General features: G+C 37.0%; 3 protein-coding genes across 3 annotated transcripts; all 3 read right to left on the reverse strand.

Annotated features, from left to right (window-relative positions):
- Positions 1-1727: 1727 nt before the first annotated feature.
- On the reverse strand, positions 1728-3468 carry LOC147848876 (uncharacterized). Its single transcript, XM_087337999.1, has one exon. It carries the CDS (start codon positions 3321-3323, stop codon positions 2553-2555), a length of 771 nt encoding a protein of 256 aa, XP_087194125.1. The 5' UTR covers positions 3324-3468; the 3' UTR covers positions 1728-2552.
- Positions 3469-6200: 2732 nt separating this feature from the next.
- LOC147848877 (vacuolar protein sorting-associated protein 55 homolog) lies at positions 6201-7591 on the reverse strand. Its single transcript, XM_087338003.1, has 5 exons — positions 7386-7591; positions 7155-7206; positions 6992-7031; positions 6626-6710; positions 6201-6498 (listed from the first exon to the last, which is right to left on the reverse strand). The coding sequence occupies exons 1-5, from the start codon at positions 7409-7411 to the stop codon at positions 6315-6317; spliced, it is 387 nt and encodes a 128-aa protein (XP_087194129.1). The 5' UTR covers positions 7412-7591; the 3' UTR covers positions 6201-6314.
- Positions 7592-8286: 695 nt separating this feature from the next.
- Positions 8287-16125, reverse strand: LOC147848878 (uncharacterized). Its single transcript, XM_087338005.1, has 15 exons — positions 15970-16125; positions 15477-15570; positions 15207-15385; positions 14433-14483; positions 12972-13028; positions 12777-12897; positions 12570-12636; positions 12455-12496; positions 12283-12388; positions 10449-10559; positions 10250-10321; positions 10060-10161; positions 9936-9982; positions 8989-9016; positions 8287-8875 (listed from the first exon to the last, which is right to left on the reverse strand). Exons 1-15 carry the CDS (start codon positions 15985-15987, stop codon positions 8720-8722), a joined length of 1251 nt encoding a protein of 416 aa, XP_087194131.1. The 5' UTR covers positions 15988-16125; the 3' UTR covers positions 8287-8719.
- Positions 16126-16286: the final 161 nt, after the last annotated feature.

Consider the following 16286-nt stretch of genomic DNA (forward strand, 5'->3'; position numbering starts at 1 on the left):
TACCACTTAATCATGAACATACTTTACTATGTTTTCGTATAATCAAAGAAGAGTGAAAGGTTAAGAAATGATTAACAAGCTCTAGCTTTCATTAGTATGCTTCATATCATTACAAGCTTTACAATGGGCTAATGATGGAGGGATTGGGAGTGTCACTCCCTAATTACAAACGCCATGTTATACTTGATTGGATCGAAACACTTTCCTCTCCACTTCATGGAACAATCCAAGTGTTGAGGGTGTTTTAAGCCAAACTAAAATTAATACACAACTAATCACTATATTATTAAGGATATTTTTTTCTTAGTTAAATAGATAACTATAAGATTAAAAACTTATGAATTGTATTAATTAAATAACTAAATAAAAAACATGTATGTCGCAATTAATTAATGTGGAAAAGCTACATGGAGGGAAGTAGTTCTTAGTTTATGGAAAAGGGAGAGAACAAGTATCAAAAGGTGGCCATGAAGTCAGGGCATAGTTCATTTTTTACATGAGAGCTCTTACACAAGTTGGAAACCCTAAAGGGTTCCTTCCAAAATACAAGCACATTGGGCGCAAGCCATTGTCACCTAATAAAGAGTACTTTCCACAAATTATATATGTCAATGGTTTCAATCAATATTTGGCCTATGACCAATATTCTTGATAGAAAATGGTAAACTTCATAGGGTTGTTAAAATCAAGGAATATAACTATTTCCTTAACATAATTCTTTTTGTAAAATCACGCAAAATAACATGTTGTGAATTGTAGTACTCAATAATATGAGTGTTCCTAATAAATATTCTTCTATTAGTAAGTGCTTGTAATAGTGTGGACTTCACAAAACTTGTCTCGTATTTGTAAGTGATTATGTCTACCATTGATACAAATAATTAGCCTATGTAACTAATGTATAGTTTTAAATATTTCATGCACACTCTACTCATGTTGGGTGGCTTCACTATTATTCAGCCTTTACATGAATAGCTTTAATAGACAATTTTAACTAATAAACCACTTTTAACTTTGATTGTGTAAAGATATTGCTCAAACTAATAGAGGTTCGTTTGATGCTATACTAAAGACGAAGGGTTTACAAGAAGATTTCATTGTATAATATATAAAAGGATATGGCATCGATATAAATATCCTTTTGGAAAACCTTGTATGTTTTTTTTTCAAGATTCAAACATGCACATGCATTTTAAAATTTGCCTCGTGTCCAAAATATTCGTAATAAATGTGTCAAAGTAAGTAACGTACAAAGTTGTCAAACACAAACAAGTAGTGAGACAATCAAGCAAGATTTTAAATGAGGCTTTCTCACTGATTTACTCATAACCATTTCATTCTTATTTGCACTTGTTTCATCATCTTTGTAATCATGTTCATGTCAACCTTGACACTAGAGAAGTAGGGATCACACAATATGTGATCTTGTTATGAGTATATGATCACATAACATGCCATCCACATTATGTATGACTTTATAGACAAAATATTTATACAAGTACGAGATCATACCGCACGTAGTCCGCAATATGTATGAACTCATCTTCAAAATCTTGATCCAAAGCCACAATCACTTAGTTGCTAGTTCATCGTATGTATCGAATTGTCGAACATGAGAATGCTATATAGAACACCAAATAACGACGATATGATATGTGGATGTTTTATAATGTTCTAAATTGAGAAGATAGACGTAAACTTGTGTATGTTCATTAATAATCAAAAGAAGCTCATAAGTAATCTTAACTTAATTAATCATCTAAACATTCTTCTATATAATTATTACATTTTATGCATGGGAATTTGCCTTTTCCCAATATAGTTATGATGTGAAGTCTTAATAATTAACAAGGCATATGAATTAGGTTAGTTAAAGCTAAGTCTTCTTAATCTCAGGTAAGGTCTATTCCCTTCAAATTTTTTGAACACTGCTTTCAACTATTACCAGTTTCTCAGAATGTTAAACTTTGGGGATTGGTTTTTCATTGTAGTTTTCCTGTGTATATACTTGACCACTTCATGACATGAGTATTTCCATTCATCATCTTCCTCATCTCATTCCCTGATGGCTCATATTGTGTTAAAAGAAGGGATCGTGCCTTTGAATCCCGAGGAACCTCTTCTCCACCATGCAAGCTTGCCACGTTCTATCCCATAGATGTATGGCCATCACACATGTTGATCTATTTGAACACACAACAAATTTTGAAGTGCATAGATAATGCAAATAAAGGTTTTTAGGACACAAGGGATTTGCGCAATCCAAGGAAACCCATGCAGAGTCGATGATTCTTGATGAAGTTGGAGAACCCACGAACATGACTCGTATATATTGTTGATCCATGACAACTTTCTTTCAAGTCTGAACCACGAATCTCTAGACATAACTTTCTTCATGTCCAAGCAAGTGAATTTTGGAAAATCGATGAATCGTTATACATAACTTTCTTCATGTCCAATCAAGTGAATTTTGGAAAAAACCAATGGATCTCTATACACAACTTTCTTCATGTCCAAGCAAGTGGATTTTTTGGGAAATCGATGAATATCAATCAAGTAGTACCTGAATCTTTCCGTCCATCATTCTCACGATCAAATACATAAGTTTGTCTTCTCGAATTAGCTTCGTAACCATTCTCGCGGTCAAATGCATAAGTTTGTCTCGACCTAGTTGCCGACGCTACCGATGCTTGCTCTTCGAGGGTATGTACCTTGTCCACAAGCATGGCCTCGGATTTACGCAAGGATCGTACTTCCTGGGTCAATGCCGATGTTTTCTCCTTCTCGAGCTGCATCATCTTGGAGAGCTCCCACAGGAGATGGTCTGAATTCTCCTGTTTCCGTTGCATGGAGTTGATGTGTTCCAACATAAGCTCGAAGGATGAGGAGCTACCGATCGAACCATGGCTGTTCTCATCACCATAAGCCCTTCCTTCGAGGGAGAGAACTCTTTCTTTGAGGAACTTGTCCGACATGCGGAGCACTCGGATCTCGTTCTCCATGGCCCGGATCCTCTCCCTCTCGGCGAGCAAAGTAAGGTGGAGATCCTCGATGACTTCTTCCAAAGCTTCGGTCGGGACAAAAGATCGAGTGGCAACCGCGAATTCTGAGGAACTTTGTTGTTGTTGTCTTCTTCGTGCTGTGGCCGAGAAGCTCGATTGGCGAGTAGGATTGGAGGAGGAGGCGATCGGCTTCTTGAAGAAGGCGTTGATCAGTATCTGTTTGCTTTGTTGAGGCAGCAGGCCGGCTATGGAGGAGAAGTAAGGCACGCCCGCGGAGAAGACAAAGAAACTCAAGGTAAAGAGAAGGAGCTGGAAATTCATATACAGGAGGAGGTGGAGGATGGAATCGAGAGGTGAGACGAAATCCGACTGGACTGTCTGTCAAGGGTGAGGGATGGGAGGCAGATAGCAAGGCAATCTTTTCTGTTCATGGAAGGGTTTTAGGGTTGATCCATGTATGAACATATTCAGAACGCCATCATATATCACACACACATATATGCACACCAACAATTAGATAGCCTGAACAAAACAAAAAAATTTATCTGGTAATCAGAAGGATCCCATTCCCTTCCAAAATTTCATCATCATCATCTTCTCCTTATGATTATTATAGGTTCAAGATCTTGGATGAACATATTCAGACCGCGATCATATATCACGCACAAATATACACACCTACAATTAGATAGCCTGAACAAAAAAAATAAATTTATCTGGTAATCAGAAGGATCCCATTCCCTTCTAAAATTTCATCACCATCATCATCATCATCATCTTCGTCTTCTTCTTATGATTATAGGTTCAAGATCTTGCAGGGGAGGGAAGACAAACAGAAAACAAGGCGAAGAGAGGAGATTTCCTTGTGTAGGAGAGGCATGGCATGGCGGTCTGTGGTCTGTGCGTGTGCGAGTGCGTGTGCGTGAGCGTGTGTCAGCACGTGTATGTCTGTGTGTGGTGTGAACGCTCTGAACAGGAAGGAAATCGCAGGAAATCGCAGGGGAAACTTCTCGTGGGGTTTCCTCTGTTTAACGAAGGAAGAAAATAGAAAGAACAAACAAGATTGAAATTTTACTCAAATAAGAAAAGGAAGAAGAAAGTCAAGTCTCTAAAGGAAGGGAGGACCCAGAACAAGCTCGGACTTCTTCTTCTTCTTCTTCTTCTTCTTCTTCTTCTTATATTTTCCCAGTCCATATGTTGGTCCATAATTTCCCCTCTAGGCAACTGTACGCATGCACTCATTTGATTCGTCCGCTCCTCCTTTCGTTCTTTCCTTGTCCATTCGCTCGCCCATCCTTTCCCCGAAAATGCCCGTGCGTGCGCTTATGTTTTCACTGTTCGCGCTCCTCTTCATGATTCCTATTTCTCACTCTCCGGATCGGCCCCTTTCGAGACTCATCCCTTTCTTTCTTCTCCATCCATCACAACTGACGCTTAATGAGCTCTTTTTATATTTGCGTCGAGTTCTACCCCTCCCCCCATTTCTTCTCTCTTTTAGGGTGGGGGTTGACCGATTCACACATGGCAAGCTCATTTCTCCACCTCTCTCTTCTTACAAGGGGCAACTTGACCAGTTCACCACAACAATAGGGTCCACCATTTAGATGATGTGTGGACTACTGACATGGTACATGCATGAATCTTTGGCTTCCCCAAATACCCTCTCCATGTTGATGGACTTGATGGACGTGACACCAAGGTTCTTGATCAAACAACAAGTCATTGTTGAATTATATCCCCAAACCTAGAAAAGACAATCTAGAGCCAAAAAAATGCGACCAATCACCAATAGTGCACTTCCATTATCATGAAATCAAGGAACTCGTGAACCCTTTATTAGATGGTGATGTACATGAAGAGTACAACCTTCTGTCCATAAGCGAATCATTTAGTAAATTCTACTAATAATGGAAAATTGAATGAACTAGGATCACATGCCCAATTCCATCCTTTAGGAAATAATATCACACCCACCCAAGGGGTGGACTTTTTAAGTCCCGTTGAATGACTTTATTGTACATTGTAAAGTATGTTGGGCTATAGAGTCTTGACACTTGCATGGTTATCAAACTTTTTTAGACTACATGCATAGATCATGCATTGTAATATGATGATGTATAAACCAAATGAATTAGAGATTTGAAATCAAAGCCAACCCATCACAGATATCAAATTTACACCTTGTAACGTGCTCACTAATTTGACATCTATTCTCAAATGCATGCAAAACTGGATAGTTTCAAACTAGAGGTTTATAGTGATATAATATTTCAAACAAATCAATGAAAGACAAATCATATTTCAGTAATACATTAACCAATTGTTCATTTTATGTTGACGTCTATAGGTTGAAATGCATGCAAAACTGGATAGTTTCAAACTAGAGGTTTATAGTGATATAATATTTCAAACAAATCAATGAAAGACAAATCATATTTCATTAATACATTAACCAATTGTTCATTTTATGTTGACGTCTATAGGTTGGTGTGACTTCTTCCGAGATTATATTCTAACTCTAGGTGAAGCGGATTACATCCTAAATCTAGTTCAAGCTTGCCATGTGATCTTCATTGTGCCTGGGAAGGACTTCTTTGCACAATTATGGGATTACAAGCTAGCGTACGCCCCAATTCCGACATGAGTGCCAACATTCAGACAATGTTTCATCATAAGCAATTTAATCTCATCTTTGCAGCACAAGCATAGAATCTTCACAAAATGTTTGTGGGGTACACTTTGCAACCAATTCACTCGTAAGCGCTAGAGACACAAATTTGAAGACTAAGTATTTGATTTCCCCCCAAATTTTTGTCCTATAAACTTCACAACCCATTCCACTTATAAGAATGGGTGAGAATAAGTTTGAAACACAAGTTTCCAATTCTAATTCCTGTAAACTTTTGACGAAATAAACTGTACAACGCACTCAATTATAATAACTCGAGATGCAGAATTTTGGACCAACAGCTCTGATTCCTGTCAAGCTCATCCATTGTACATAATAGCATTGCTATAAATATAATTCTGCCTTCCCACATTAACATGCATAGCCAGGAGAACAATAATGGTTGTATAGAACAAACTAAAATGCTGCCGAAAAACTGATTCTCTTTCCTTGCAAGGTGTTCATCGAATCCAGTAACTGATTCTCTTTCCTTGCAAGGTGTCCATAAAATCCAGATTGACGAATTTACAAACTCAAAATTGCGATGCATCTTCAAACTCAACCATATACATCAAAAGATCGAAGATTTTTTACAAATTCATGATTCATCCTTCACTAGAAGTAATGTCACTAGTGAATCACAATCACCATTCATCTTCAGCAGTAAAGTTAGTAAATAAAATAACAGCACAGAAGAGAATGAAAGTGGATGTGAAAACCATGCACATCGATCCCACTTGGATGAGCCCAGTATGGCACAAAATCGAGGGGATAGCGATGCTCCCAATTCCAGAGAAACCGGTCAAGAATTTTGCTGCATCTGCCCAGCTTTTCCAGAAACACCATGGAAAACAAGATGCAACAAAGAAAGATTAAGGAGATGTGGATCCTAAATATCCTCGCTTAAACAAACAACATACCAAAAATATATGAAGAAAGAAGAAGGGGCGCCTACTCTCCAGCATCCCCTGAACTGATGAAGTCAGCTGAGCCATTTTCAACAAACAAGCATGGAATAGGAACCATGATGTACATAAGAACTGCAATCACCATTGCCTTCAAAATGAGCCAAAGAAATATGGAAGGCATACATGTGAATGTGGATGTGTAGATACAAAGAAACAAACACACCACACACACACACCTAAGGTACATATATGCTCATACTTGCATACAAATATGTATAATCAATACACTTTCAAACTTACACATACATCCATACATTCATAAATGAAAGGTGTATATGTGTGTGTACAACGAGAATTGTGGTTGATGATGGCCATGGCAGAGAAAACATGACAAGTTTCTTCATTAGGATTACCTGTCAACATGGGCCACCAATTGTTGTACAGGGCACAGGCCTAGCATATGGGAACAAAATCTGATGTTTTCATGGTGTTACATTTCACAAAGAAAACAACATAAAAAAACCCAGATCTTCTCAAGCACAGAAAAAACCCGCAAAAAGAACTAGAGGATCTCACCAGAATCTGCAGAAGACAAGCAGAGAAGAACATGAGGGAGATAGCTGCGAGGCTGAAAGATTGAAAAACAGAAACAAAAATAACTCTGTTGAATCTGTGTCTGTTTGTGTGTGTGTGTGTGTGTGTGTGTGTGTGTGTGTGTGTGTGTGTGTGTGTGTGTGAGTGAGAGAGAGAGAGAGAGAGAGAGAGAGAGAGAGAGAGAGAGAGAGACCGAGAAACAGAGAGACTTACACAGTATTTCTTGATGAAGATCCCATGCTTGAAATGTTAAGCCTTCTTCTTGATTTGGTTGGTGAAATCAAACACTTGGGAAGAGTATTGAAAAGGGTCTTCCGGAAAACTCATTGCAATGCTAAACTAAGACATATCTTGATTTGATGAACTTGGGCGCTTGTTCCGATAAAAATACATTTGCCATACCATGGTAAAGGAACAAAATTTACTGAAAAAGTAAACCAGCATGGAGTTCTCTATATCGTTTTTGGTATTTTCTTGTTGTTCTTGATCGATTTTGATCATTAAAAAGGAAACTCTAACACTATCAGAACATTATTTTCCTTCAAACAATGTCTTTACTAGAAAATTGCAAAGGTTTTTATAAAAACATAAACATTTATCATCAAAGACTACAAAGATGAACAGGGAAATTTGTACAGTTTCTCAACATTGGGTAATAAAGGGAATGTTAACAGTTTTGAATCGTTGGGTTGTAAAACAGGAATTCGCAAGGTCAAGACTTTAATATAAAATTAACAACCTCCAAATGTAAACTTCAATGCACATTTCAAGAAGAAAGGATAAATTTGGAAGCAAAGAAATCTGGAAATCTGAAATCTGGATTACATACAGTAATGAGCTCACAAACCCATCGCTTCTAGTGTACAAATATTCTACTCTACCACGTTACATACGCATGTGTTTGGACGTCATGTGATCGTTTCTAATATTCATTTTCATCTCACTATGTCTAAATTTTTTGTCAACTTCTGAAACCTAGAACACCATATACAACAAAATTTAAGAAGTAAATTTCCTTTCAACATACACCATCTTCCCAACAATGACAACAAAATCAATACCAATTCTATGAGTGAGTATCAAAAATTTATTGTTAGTTCAATAAACTTCATACTTTTGCATAAAAATATGACATTCAATAAATAAACATAAGCGCACTGTTGAGAAGCATCACCTATATATATAACAATCTTCCAAGATTTTCACCTGGACCTGAAGTTGCTGAACAGAGTTCTTCATTGGTTTAAGAATAATAATAATATACAGGTGTTTAGGCAGAAAATTACATTTCCAAGCCTTCCCATCCATAAACCAACACAATGAAGAGAAAAAATAGCAAATTAGTAAAAAGAATCAATCTGCAACTGTGGCTCCTTTAATAAAATTTTCTATCTAGGTCATGATCTGCAATTTGCAGGATCTTGGTTAATGTAAGGAATTGGCTTAAGGTAATTGCATGGGCTCACAGCAATGTATTCTCTAGAGCCATGACTCAATGTGCCTAAAATCTAACAAAAAATTGTGTAAGATGGATTTCTCTTTCCCTCCTATGTATTGATTTTCTGCGACCGTGTTATCGAAGAGAACCTCTGAATTTTTTTTATCTCGTAGGGGGACCTGGAAGAAGTACAACACATTGAAATGTCGATCCCTGCAACTTCCATTGCATTACGCACCCACTCCGGTACATCTCCTTGAGGAAACTATAAAATTCAATTCATGAAACAACATATATTACAGATGATGGAACTTCCTTTCCTTAGTTCAATATTTATGCAAACAAACGACATACACACATATATAACAGCTTTTTCACCTGCTTCTGTAGAAAGTCTTGGACAAACCTGTGCATCAAAAAATCCAATTTACCGAGTGTGTCAGTAAGTATATTTTTGTGATTCATAAGAATGTGCATATACCATAGATAGCTATATGTATGGTTTTTATAAGCATGTCGAACGATTCAATAAACACGGGCAGGGCGGTATATACAATATATAGCGAACATGTCCAACTTATACAAGAATGTAAAATGATTCAATCAACCTGGGTGGTATAAGATTGGCAAACTATGTCCTATCACTAGGATAAGAATGCAAAAAACGAATCCTTTCCATCAAAGGGATTTCAAGTGGAAAACACGTGATATATGTTCCTTTTTGCTAATTGTTAAAATCTGGCCAAATCAATTCATTCACCAGCAGATTATAGATACAGGTATCTTATCTTCAAGACTTCCTTAGTCTCAAAGTACCAACTAATAACGCTTCATTAGCAGAAAGGGATGAATCTCATTTGCTATAACCCGTAGTTCCAGACCCAGTACCGTCAAGAGGAAGCGAATTAGCTTCTATTTCACAGCCATTGATACATTGGAGGATTGAGAATCCTTTCTAACGTTGACACCAGAACTACCTTTTCATCTATAGTTCAGTATGCACTTAAGTTTGTTTTATTCTATTCAGATGTGATGTACACTTTAATTCTAGTCAGATGTGCCATACACTCTAATACTAGGCACATGTGCCATCTTCTATTCGCAAATATTTCATGTTTTCCTATAATCTATCAGCTAAAGTTACGCCTAAATTTTGCCATGAATCATATGCATCCATTAAATTACAGACTTTCATTCCATTATAAACTAATATTACTTCTAAATTTTATTAAGAATTATATGTATCCAATTTACCGACATAAAACCTGATGAACATACCAATTTTAATATTTCTATTAATAAATATATTGACTATCACAGCTTACTCTGGAAATCGGCCTTCTAGGATAGATTGGTGCAGATCCCGACTCAACTACAAGACACAATTTTTTTTGTTAGATTTCTCTTTTCTTAACTCATAAAAAGTTACTCCTATCAAACTAGGCTTACTCGCATCATATACGCAACATTGTGGTATGAAACAAGCTGAGATCCCATGGCCTCTTTTGTAACAAGATTATGAAGATAAGCCCTGGTATATCTTTTGCATACCTGGGTCAAACAAAGAAAAAACTCATTTTAAATTCTAAAACTTAGGTAGCTACCAATTCATGTAAGCACCAAAAGATTAAAATCACACCATGCAAGAGCAGCTTTCATCCAGAGGTCGAAAATCCGATGCCATTGATGCATGCTTGAGTTTTACAAGACCCTGCATATCATTTTTACTTTTAACTCCCACTCAAATAGCAATACTAGCAGATTTCCAATCTTTGTTTATCCAAATTTTATTTTCCTCTACCACTCACGTCAAAAAAGACAAAAGATAGCATAATTACCTCAGGAACAAGAGCTGTTCCAAACCTCGCAGTTCGTGTAGGGTATACACAATCGTACATATCAGCACCCAACGCACTACAAACAACTATGTCCAGAGGAAAGCCAACACCCTGCATTGCAAATGATTCCATAATTAATTCTTCCATTTCGCTCTTTCCAAAACATCCATTTTTCCAAGGTCATGAAAGCCACTGATATAGCCAATCACATTTGTTTAGTTTCACTGTAAAGACCAGAACTGCAATAGAATTTCCATTAACTGTTTTCTGATGAACTTAGAGTGAGACAGTAAGAAAATGCAGCCAATAAAGTTGGAGATGAGAAACAACCCATGTTATTATTTCTTCTGATACAATTCATAAAGATGAGTTGTGGCTTAAATACTAGCTTTGCATTATACTGCTAAAAATAATCAAAGCCACGTCATACTCATACAAATAATCAACGCACAAAATTGATGGGAACCAGATAGTTGACATCCATTTCCAACCTGGTTTACCAGAGTTCAAATGCCAGAAATAGAAAACAGACATCTCGCTCAAGCATTTAATTACTATACGTAGGACTAACTTAACAGTATCTCCCAGTACAAACTTAATCCGTGATGTTTATCCTCTGGTAGTGACTTGGTGACTATACCTACCACATTGCTTGTTGCAGAAACACACATCTATCTTAACAGAATCAAATCATCACTAACAGCACAGACTTGATCCATGAAGTTTATCCTCTGATAGTGACTTGGTGACTATACCTACCACACTGATTGTTGCAGAAACACACGTCTATCTTAACAGCATCAAATAATCTCTAACATGCTGCAAGTGTACACTAGTCTAATTCTAAAAGCATCCTGCCTATCCTGACTCATATAAGACATGTTCGGCAAATCTCCCCATGATGCAAGCTTGTGTACAGCTATTTCAGCCATTTACATTCATGATAGTGTCAGGACCCTCTCACAGCAAACCTATGACGTTCTATACCCAAAAGATTTAGATCACACCTAGGGAATCTTTTCCCTCAAAGATGGCCAATTACAAAGATCATTTTATGAACATCTCCAGGATGGATTCATATAGAGATCAGGATGCATGGACATATCATCATGTCGCATAGTGCTCGCAAAGCAATAGGCCAACTCAGACTTTCCTCCCACTAGATAGAGATAGAAGCAGCTCAAGAGATTTGCATACCAAGAGCCAAAAAATTTCGTAAATTATGTGAAGGAGAATTGTAAGCAAAGAACATTGTGTGCAGAGCATATCAGGGTCAGTCAAGACTTTGAACTCAGCTCCATACATATAGTGAAGCCATGTCTTAAGTGCATGGATAATCACATACAGCTCTAGCTCATGTGTGGGAAACTTCCTATGCAGCGCAGAGAACAGCTTGCTCATTAAAGCTAGTAGATTTCTTTGTTGAATAAGAACAGCCCCACAACTACATCACTCTCATCAGTCTCTATGATATAAAATAACTATGTCGACAAATCTTATTATGGGTGTAGACAATATGGCTTTCTTCAACTGATCATGTGATCACTTCCTAGTAAGAATCTGGTCATAGACCACATCAGACTGCAACAAATCAGTCATAGGAGCAACCAATGTTGAGGTGGGTTATGTTGTATTGATGGCCATCATATGACATCCATTACCATCATCACATCAATGCACACTATACATTACACTTCCTAATGTTTGTTGGACAGGGGTTATCTTGTATTATTAAGGGCCATCAATAGATCCATTACTGTCATCAATGCAGACTATCTACGACATAGTTATCTAGTTCATCCAGAAATAGCATCATTTCACAGCATGATCATACCATGACATAGCGAGGTTTATCTTCAGGCAACCCTGCTGTGCACTGTGCAACAACTCTCCAAAAGGCGTCTTTTTCTTCACCGCCTGCAAGCCCCCCAATGGCATATCTGAAAGATAACAATAGCTCAGTATGTTGATTATAATGTTCATAAGATACTACAATCAACACTTACCCAGGCAGATCTTGTGCCACTAGACCCTTCACACAAATGTCTCTGCACAAAATATTTATCATGTTCAATCAACCTAAATAAAAATTTCCACCGTCTTCTACAGAGTCACCTTTACCTGAGCCTTGGATCCAAACCTCCTTGAACTATCCCAAACAGATTTTGTTCAGATGGCCTCTTATGTGCTACAGTAAGGAAAAAGAAAATGATAGTGAAGTTAAGATTCCACAAGTATTTATATGATATCAATCATCCAAAGTGTAAGCAAGAAAAACTTATGAATAAATGGACAATCAACAGAATAGGTGCTTTTAAAGAGTGAAACCCTTGATGCAGCGTTCAATCCAGCGAAGAGTTCGATACATGGCTTCCTCAACTCGAGGCCCTGTTGTCGTAGTTTTCACGACATCATCTAATGCCATAATTATGTCTGCACCAATTTTGTTCTGCAGAAATTTTCATTAGTACCATTATGGATGCCATTAATTGTTTGCAGATGAAATATTCACATATGAAGAACCTGAATTGTAATTGACTCTTCCGGGGTCAAAAGCATTGCCTTTCCATCCACGGGTGACTGAGATGGTCAAATTTACAAATCGTGAATGTTGATGAAACATGCACCCAGAAATAAATTGTAATAATAAGTTGAGGGAGATAATACTCTCAAGAAAGACAAGGTTACTTATATAGAACAATATGGTAGAACTTTAGCCAATAGCGAACCAAATTGCAGTTTGTCAAATGTACTTGTGAATCACTACTCTAATGTCTCAAGGGGTGTTCTTCCATATATTAACAAGATGTCTCAGACTCATAACTTCCCTCATAAAGACGATTAGAATGTTTCAATTTTGTTTTTCATTTAAATCTTCAGAGTATATTTTTGCCTACTGTTCAAGGTGTGATTATTAGTCCTTTCATTTCAGAATTTTTTAAGTTAGCATTCCTTGTGAAACTATTCCTTTGCGTACCATTTCACATCAACAACAGATATCATCCACACTGAGCAGTTGACTGAGCTACAAATTCTTCATGTCGTTAGAGATGTGAGAGTTATTCCTTGTGAAACTACTCCTTTGTGTACCATTTCACATGAACAATAGATGTCATCCACACTGAGCAGTTGACTGAGCTACTTTGAACTTTGTTGGTGCAAATTGGTAATTCATTTGAAATGGATAATTCATGTTTAAATCTGTAAATCAGTACATTTTCTTATGTTCCCTTGATAAAGATTTCAGACCCAGATCTCTTCTTATCACAACCTCTCCAGTTTCTCCCCCGTCAAATCTGATTTCACAAATAAGAAAGTTTATGTACGTTTTTTCCATGTTTTTATCCAAATAAACAGTAGACCCTGAAAAGACATGGTAACACACTATTGATTGAACTTGGAATTGGCAAGGGTGGGATGAACCTTTAATGTGCCATATACTTAATAGAAAGGGAGAAAGAAGGCATTACAAAAGACATGGATAGCCTTGGTCAAAAGGCCTACCTCTGCTCTATCACTATATGAAAGTAATTTTTAGTGTCTTTATCATCTGGGCCTTCCTCACATTCTTTCTATACCCTGCCTGATGTCCATCTTGTCACCTGCCTATCTAACCAACTCATAACTAGACAACTAGCTACAGTATTCTAAAACTTATAAAGTTAGATCCCAACATTCTCAAAACTTAATCCACATCTTGAAACCCCATGTAAGAAGAGACTCAGAGAAAAATATGCAATTCCATGCAACCAAGAAAGCTAGGTAATTGGAGATACTCATGAGTCACAAGCTACATTAAGTGCATCCTTCTGTGATTGCATTCAGTCTGAAAATAGATACCTGCCAATAAACTACTTTCCTGTTCCAAACAAACACAAAGAGAAAACAGGAGCCAATATGCAAATTCGCCAGATATGGACAAAGTTGTCTTATTACAAAATACAGCTTTTCATGAGCATAAGTTGACCAGCAGTTAATACATACCTGAAAAGTTACGCCTTCCTCTGTAATATCTGCCAAGTGTAAAAGTGAAACCTGGGGCAAAACGTTTTTTCATCAATTCTTCAGATTGAACACAAATTGAATCCCATAACTATGCAGTAGCAATAGTTGCTTTTAGAGAGATAGTTCTAACACAAAATACTAGACATTGACACAAGGACACTAACTAAACTTAGTTTGGACTTGCTGAAGCTTCAATACAATCACCCAACTGTAACTACTTTAGGGAATGGGATGTGATGACACCACTGCCAAAACACACAATCCTTTCATTGATCACTATATAGTACCAACTAGACTCTTCCAAATATATCGCTTGGCCATGAATTCTTCATTCCCTTCTAAGCCAATTACATCACTCAAAAGTTCAAATGCAAAGGAGTTCAACAAAATCACTGGACACATCAGGCTGATCACTACTGGGCAACCATAGTGGACAAGTAGGCTATTCAAGCCTAGAGTAACAGGCGTGGAAATCTGATTAAGCAGCTACTAAAGAGAAGGTCGAATCTGTCTCAGATGGCCCTCTTTGAGGTAAAAAAATGGGTTGCTTACATTTCAATTCAAAAGTCATCTTGGAGTTCCACAACTGTGCTTCCATCAGCATCACAGTGCTACATAATGTGATCATATATAAACCTCTACCTACCTCACACAAACTCAAAGAGGCAAACAATATTCCACTTCAAGCAATTGATGTATGTCGAATGGATACAACAGAAATGAATAAATTACTTCATGAATCAAAAACCATACCATTTGAAAGCCCCCAGAGTCTGTCAGTATTGCCCTCGGCCAATTCATAAAGTTATGCAAGCCACCTACTTGATCAAGCAACTCTGCACCTGGCCTTAATTCTAGATGATATGTATTCCCCAATATTATTTGGCATCCAATATCTTCAAGTTGTGTGTTTGTCAATCCTTTGACGGTGCCTAAACAACAATGGGAGACATGCACATCAGTATAAAACATAATACACTTCAGAATTTAGCATAATATGTCCAGTTCCTATAGATGTCTAACCTTGGGTGCCAACGGGCATAAATAAAGGTGTTTCACATTGAAAATGAGGTAAAGTAAGGCGCGCTGCTCGAGCTCGATTATGTTTTGCCAAAACCTACGTTACAAAACAATGTATTCCTGAGAATATACATATACTCAAATGACTCGGCAACTATGCAAAAGTGTCTGATGAATACCACTTTTTAAACACAGCAGCTGTTTTTTACCGAAGATAAATATAAGAAAGGTCTATTCTAACCATCATTACAGGGTCAACAGGTGGATAACAAATTAGTCATCCATATTGAGCTTTGAAACTTAATAAATAACTACAGTAATAAAGCCTAAAGATTTTAAACATTGCAAAATAAAACTCAAATAAATCCCCAGGTATAGATAAATTATACATAGAACATGAATGATGTAGATAATTTACGGTGATACAGAAATTTTGAGGGATCATACAAAACTAAATTTGAGGGTCTATATTCAAGTTTAAGTACTTTGGGCATACCTCAAATTGTAAGCTCATTGTTGCCCAGTATATTCTTTCTTCTTAGGCTTTTGGTATTTAAGAAATTAATGATTTCTTTTCCTTTTCTCTCTAGCTATATACATGCTGCCTATGCAAATGCAAAACCATAAGATTGCCATTAGAAATAATACAATTACAAAAATGCAAAAATAAAAACGAAATACACAGCAAAAATCAAGTCTGAGATTATAAACAAAAAAGAGAGAGATGCCAAGGTTGCTCGAATAGGATACGCTTAAAGACTTGAAATGATAAGAACCAGTAGCAATGCGAATGAAGTCGAAAAAACAAAGATT

This window comes from Azolla caroliniana, unplaced genomic scaffold, assembly GCF_043228905.1.
Source record: "Azolla caroliniana isolate FFs.n. ecotype wild unplaced genomic scaffold, voAzoCaro1.0.p SCAF_193, whole genome shotgun sequence".
NCBI classification, from domain to species: Eukaryota; Viridiplantae; Streptophyta; class Polypodiopsida; order Salviniales; family Salviniaceae; genus Azolla; species Azolla caroliniana.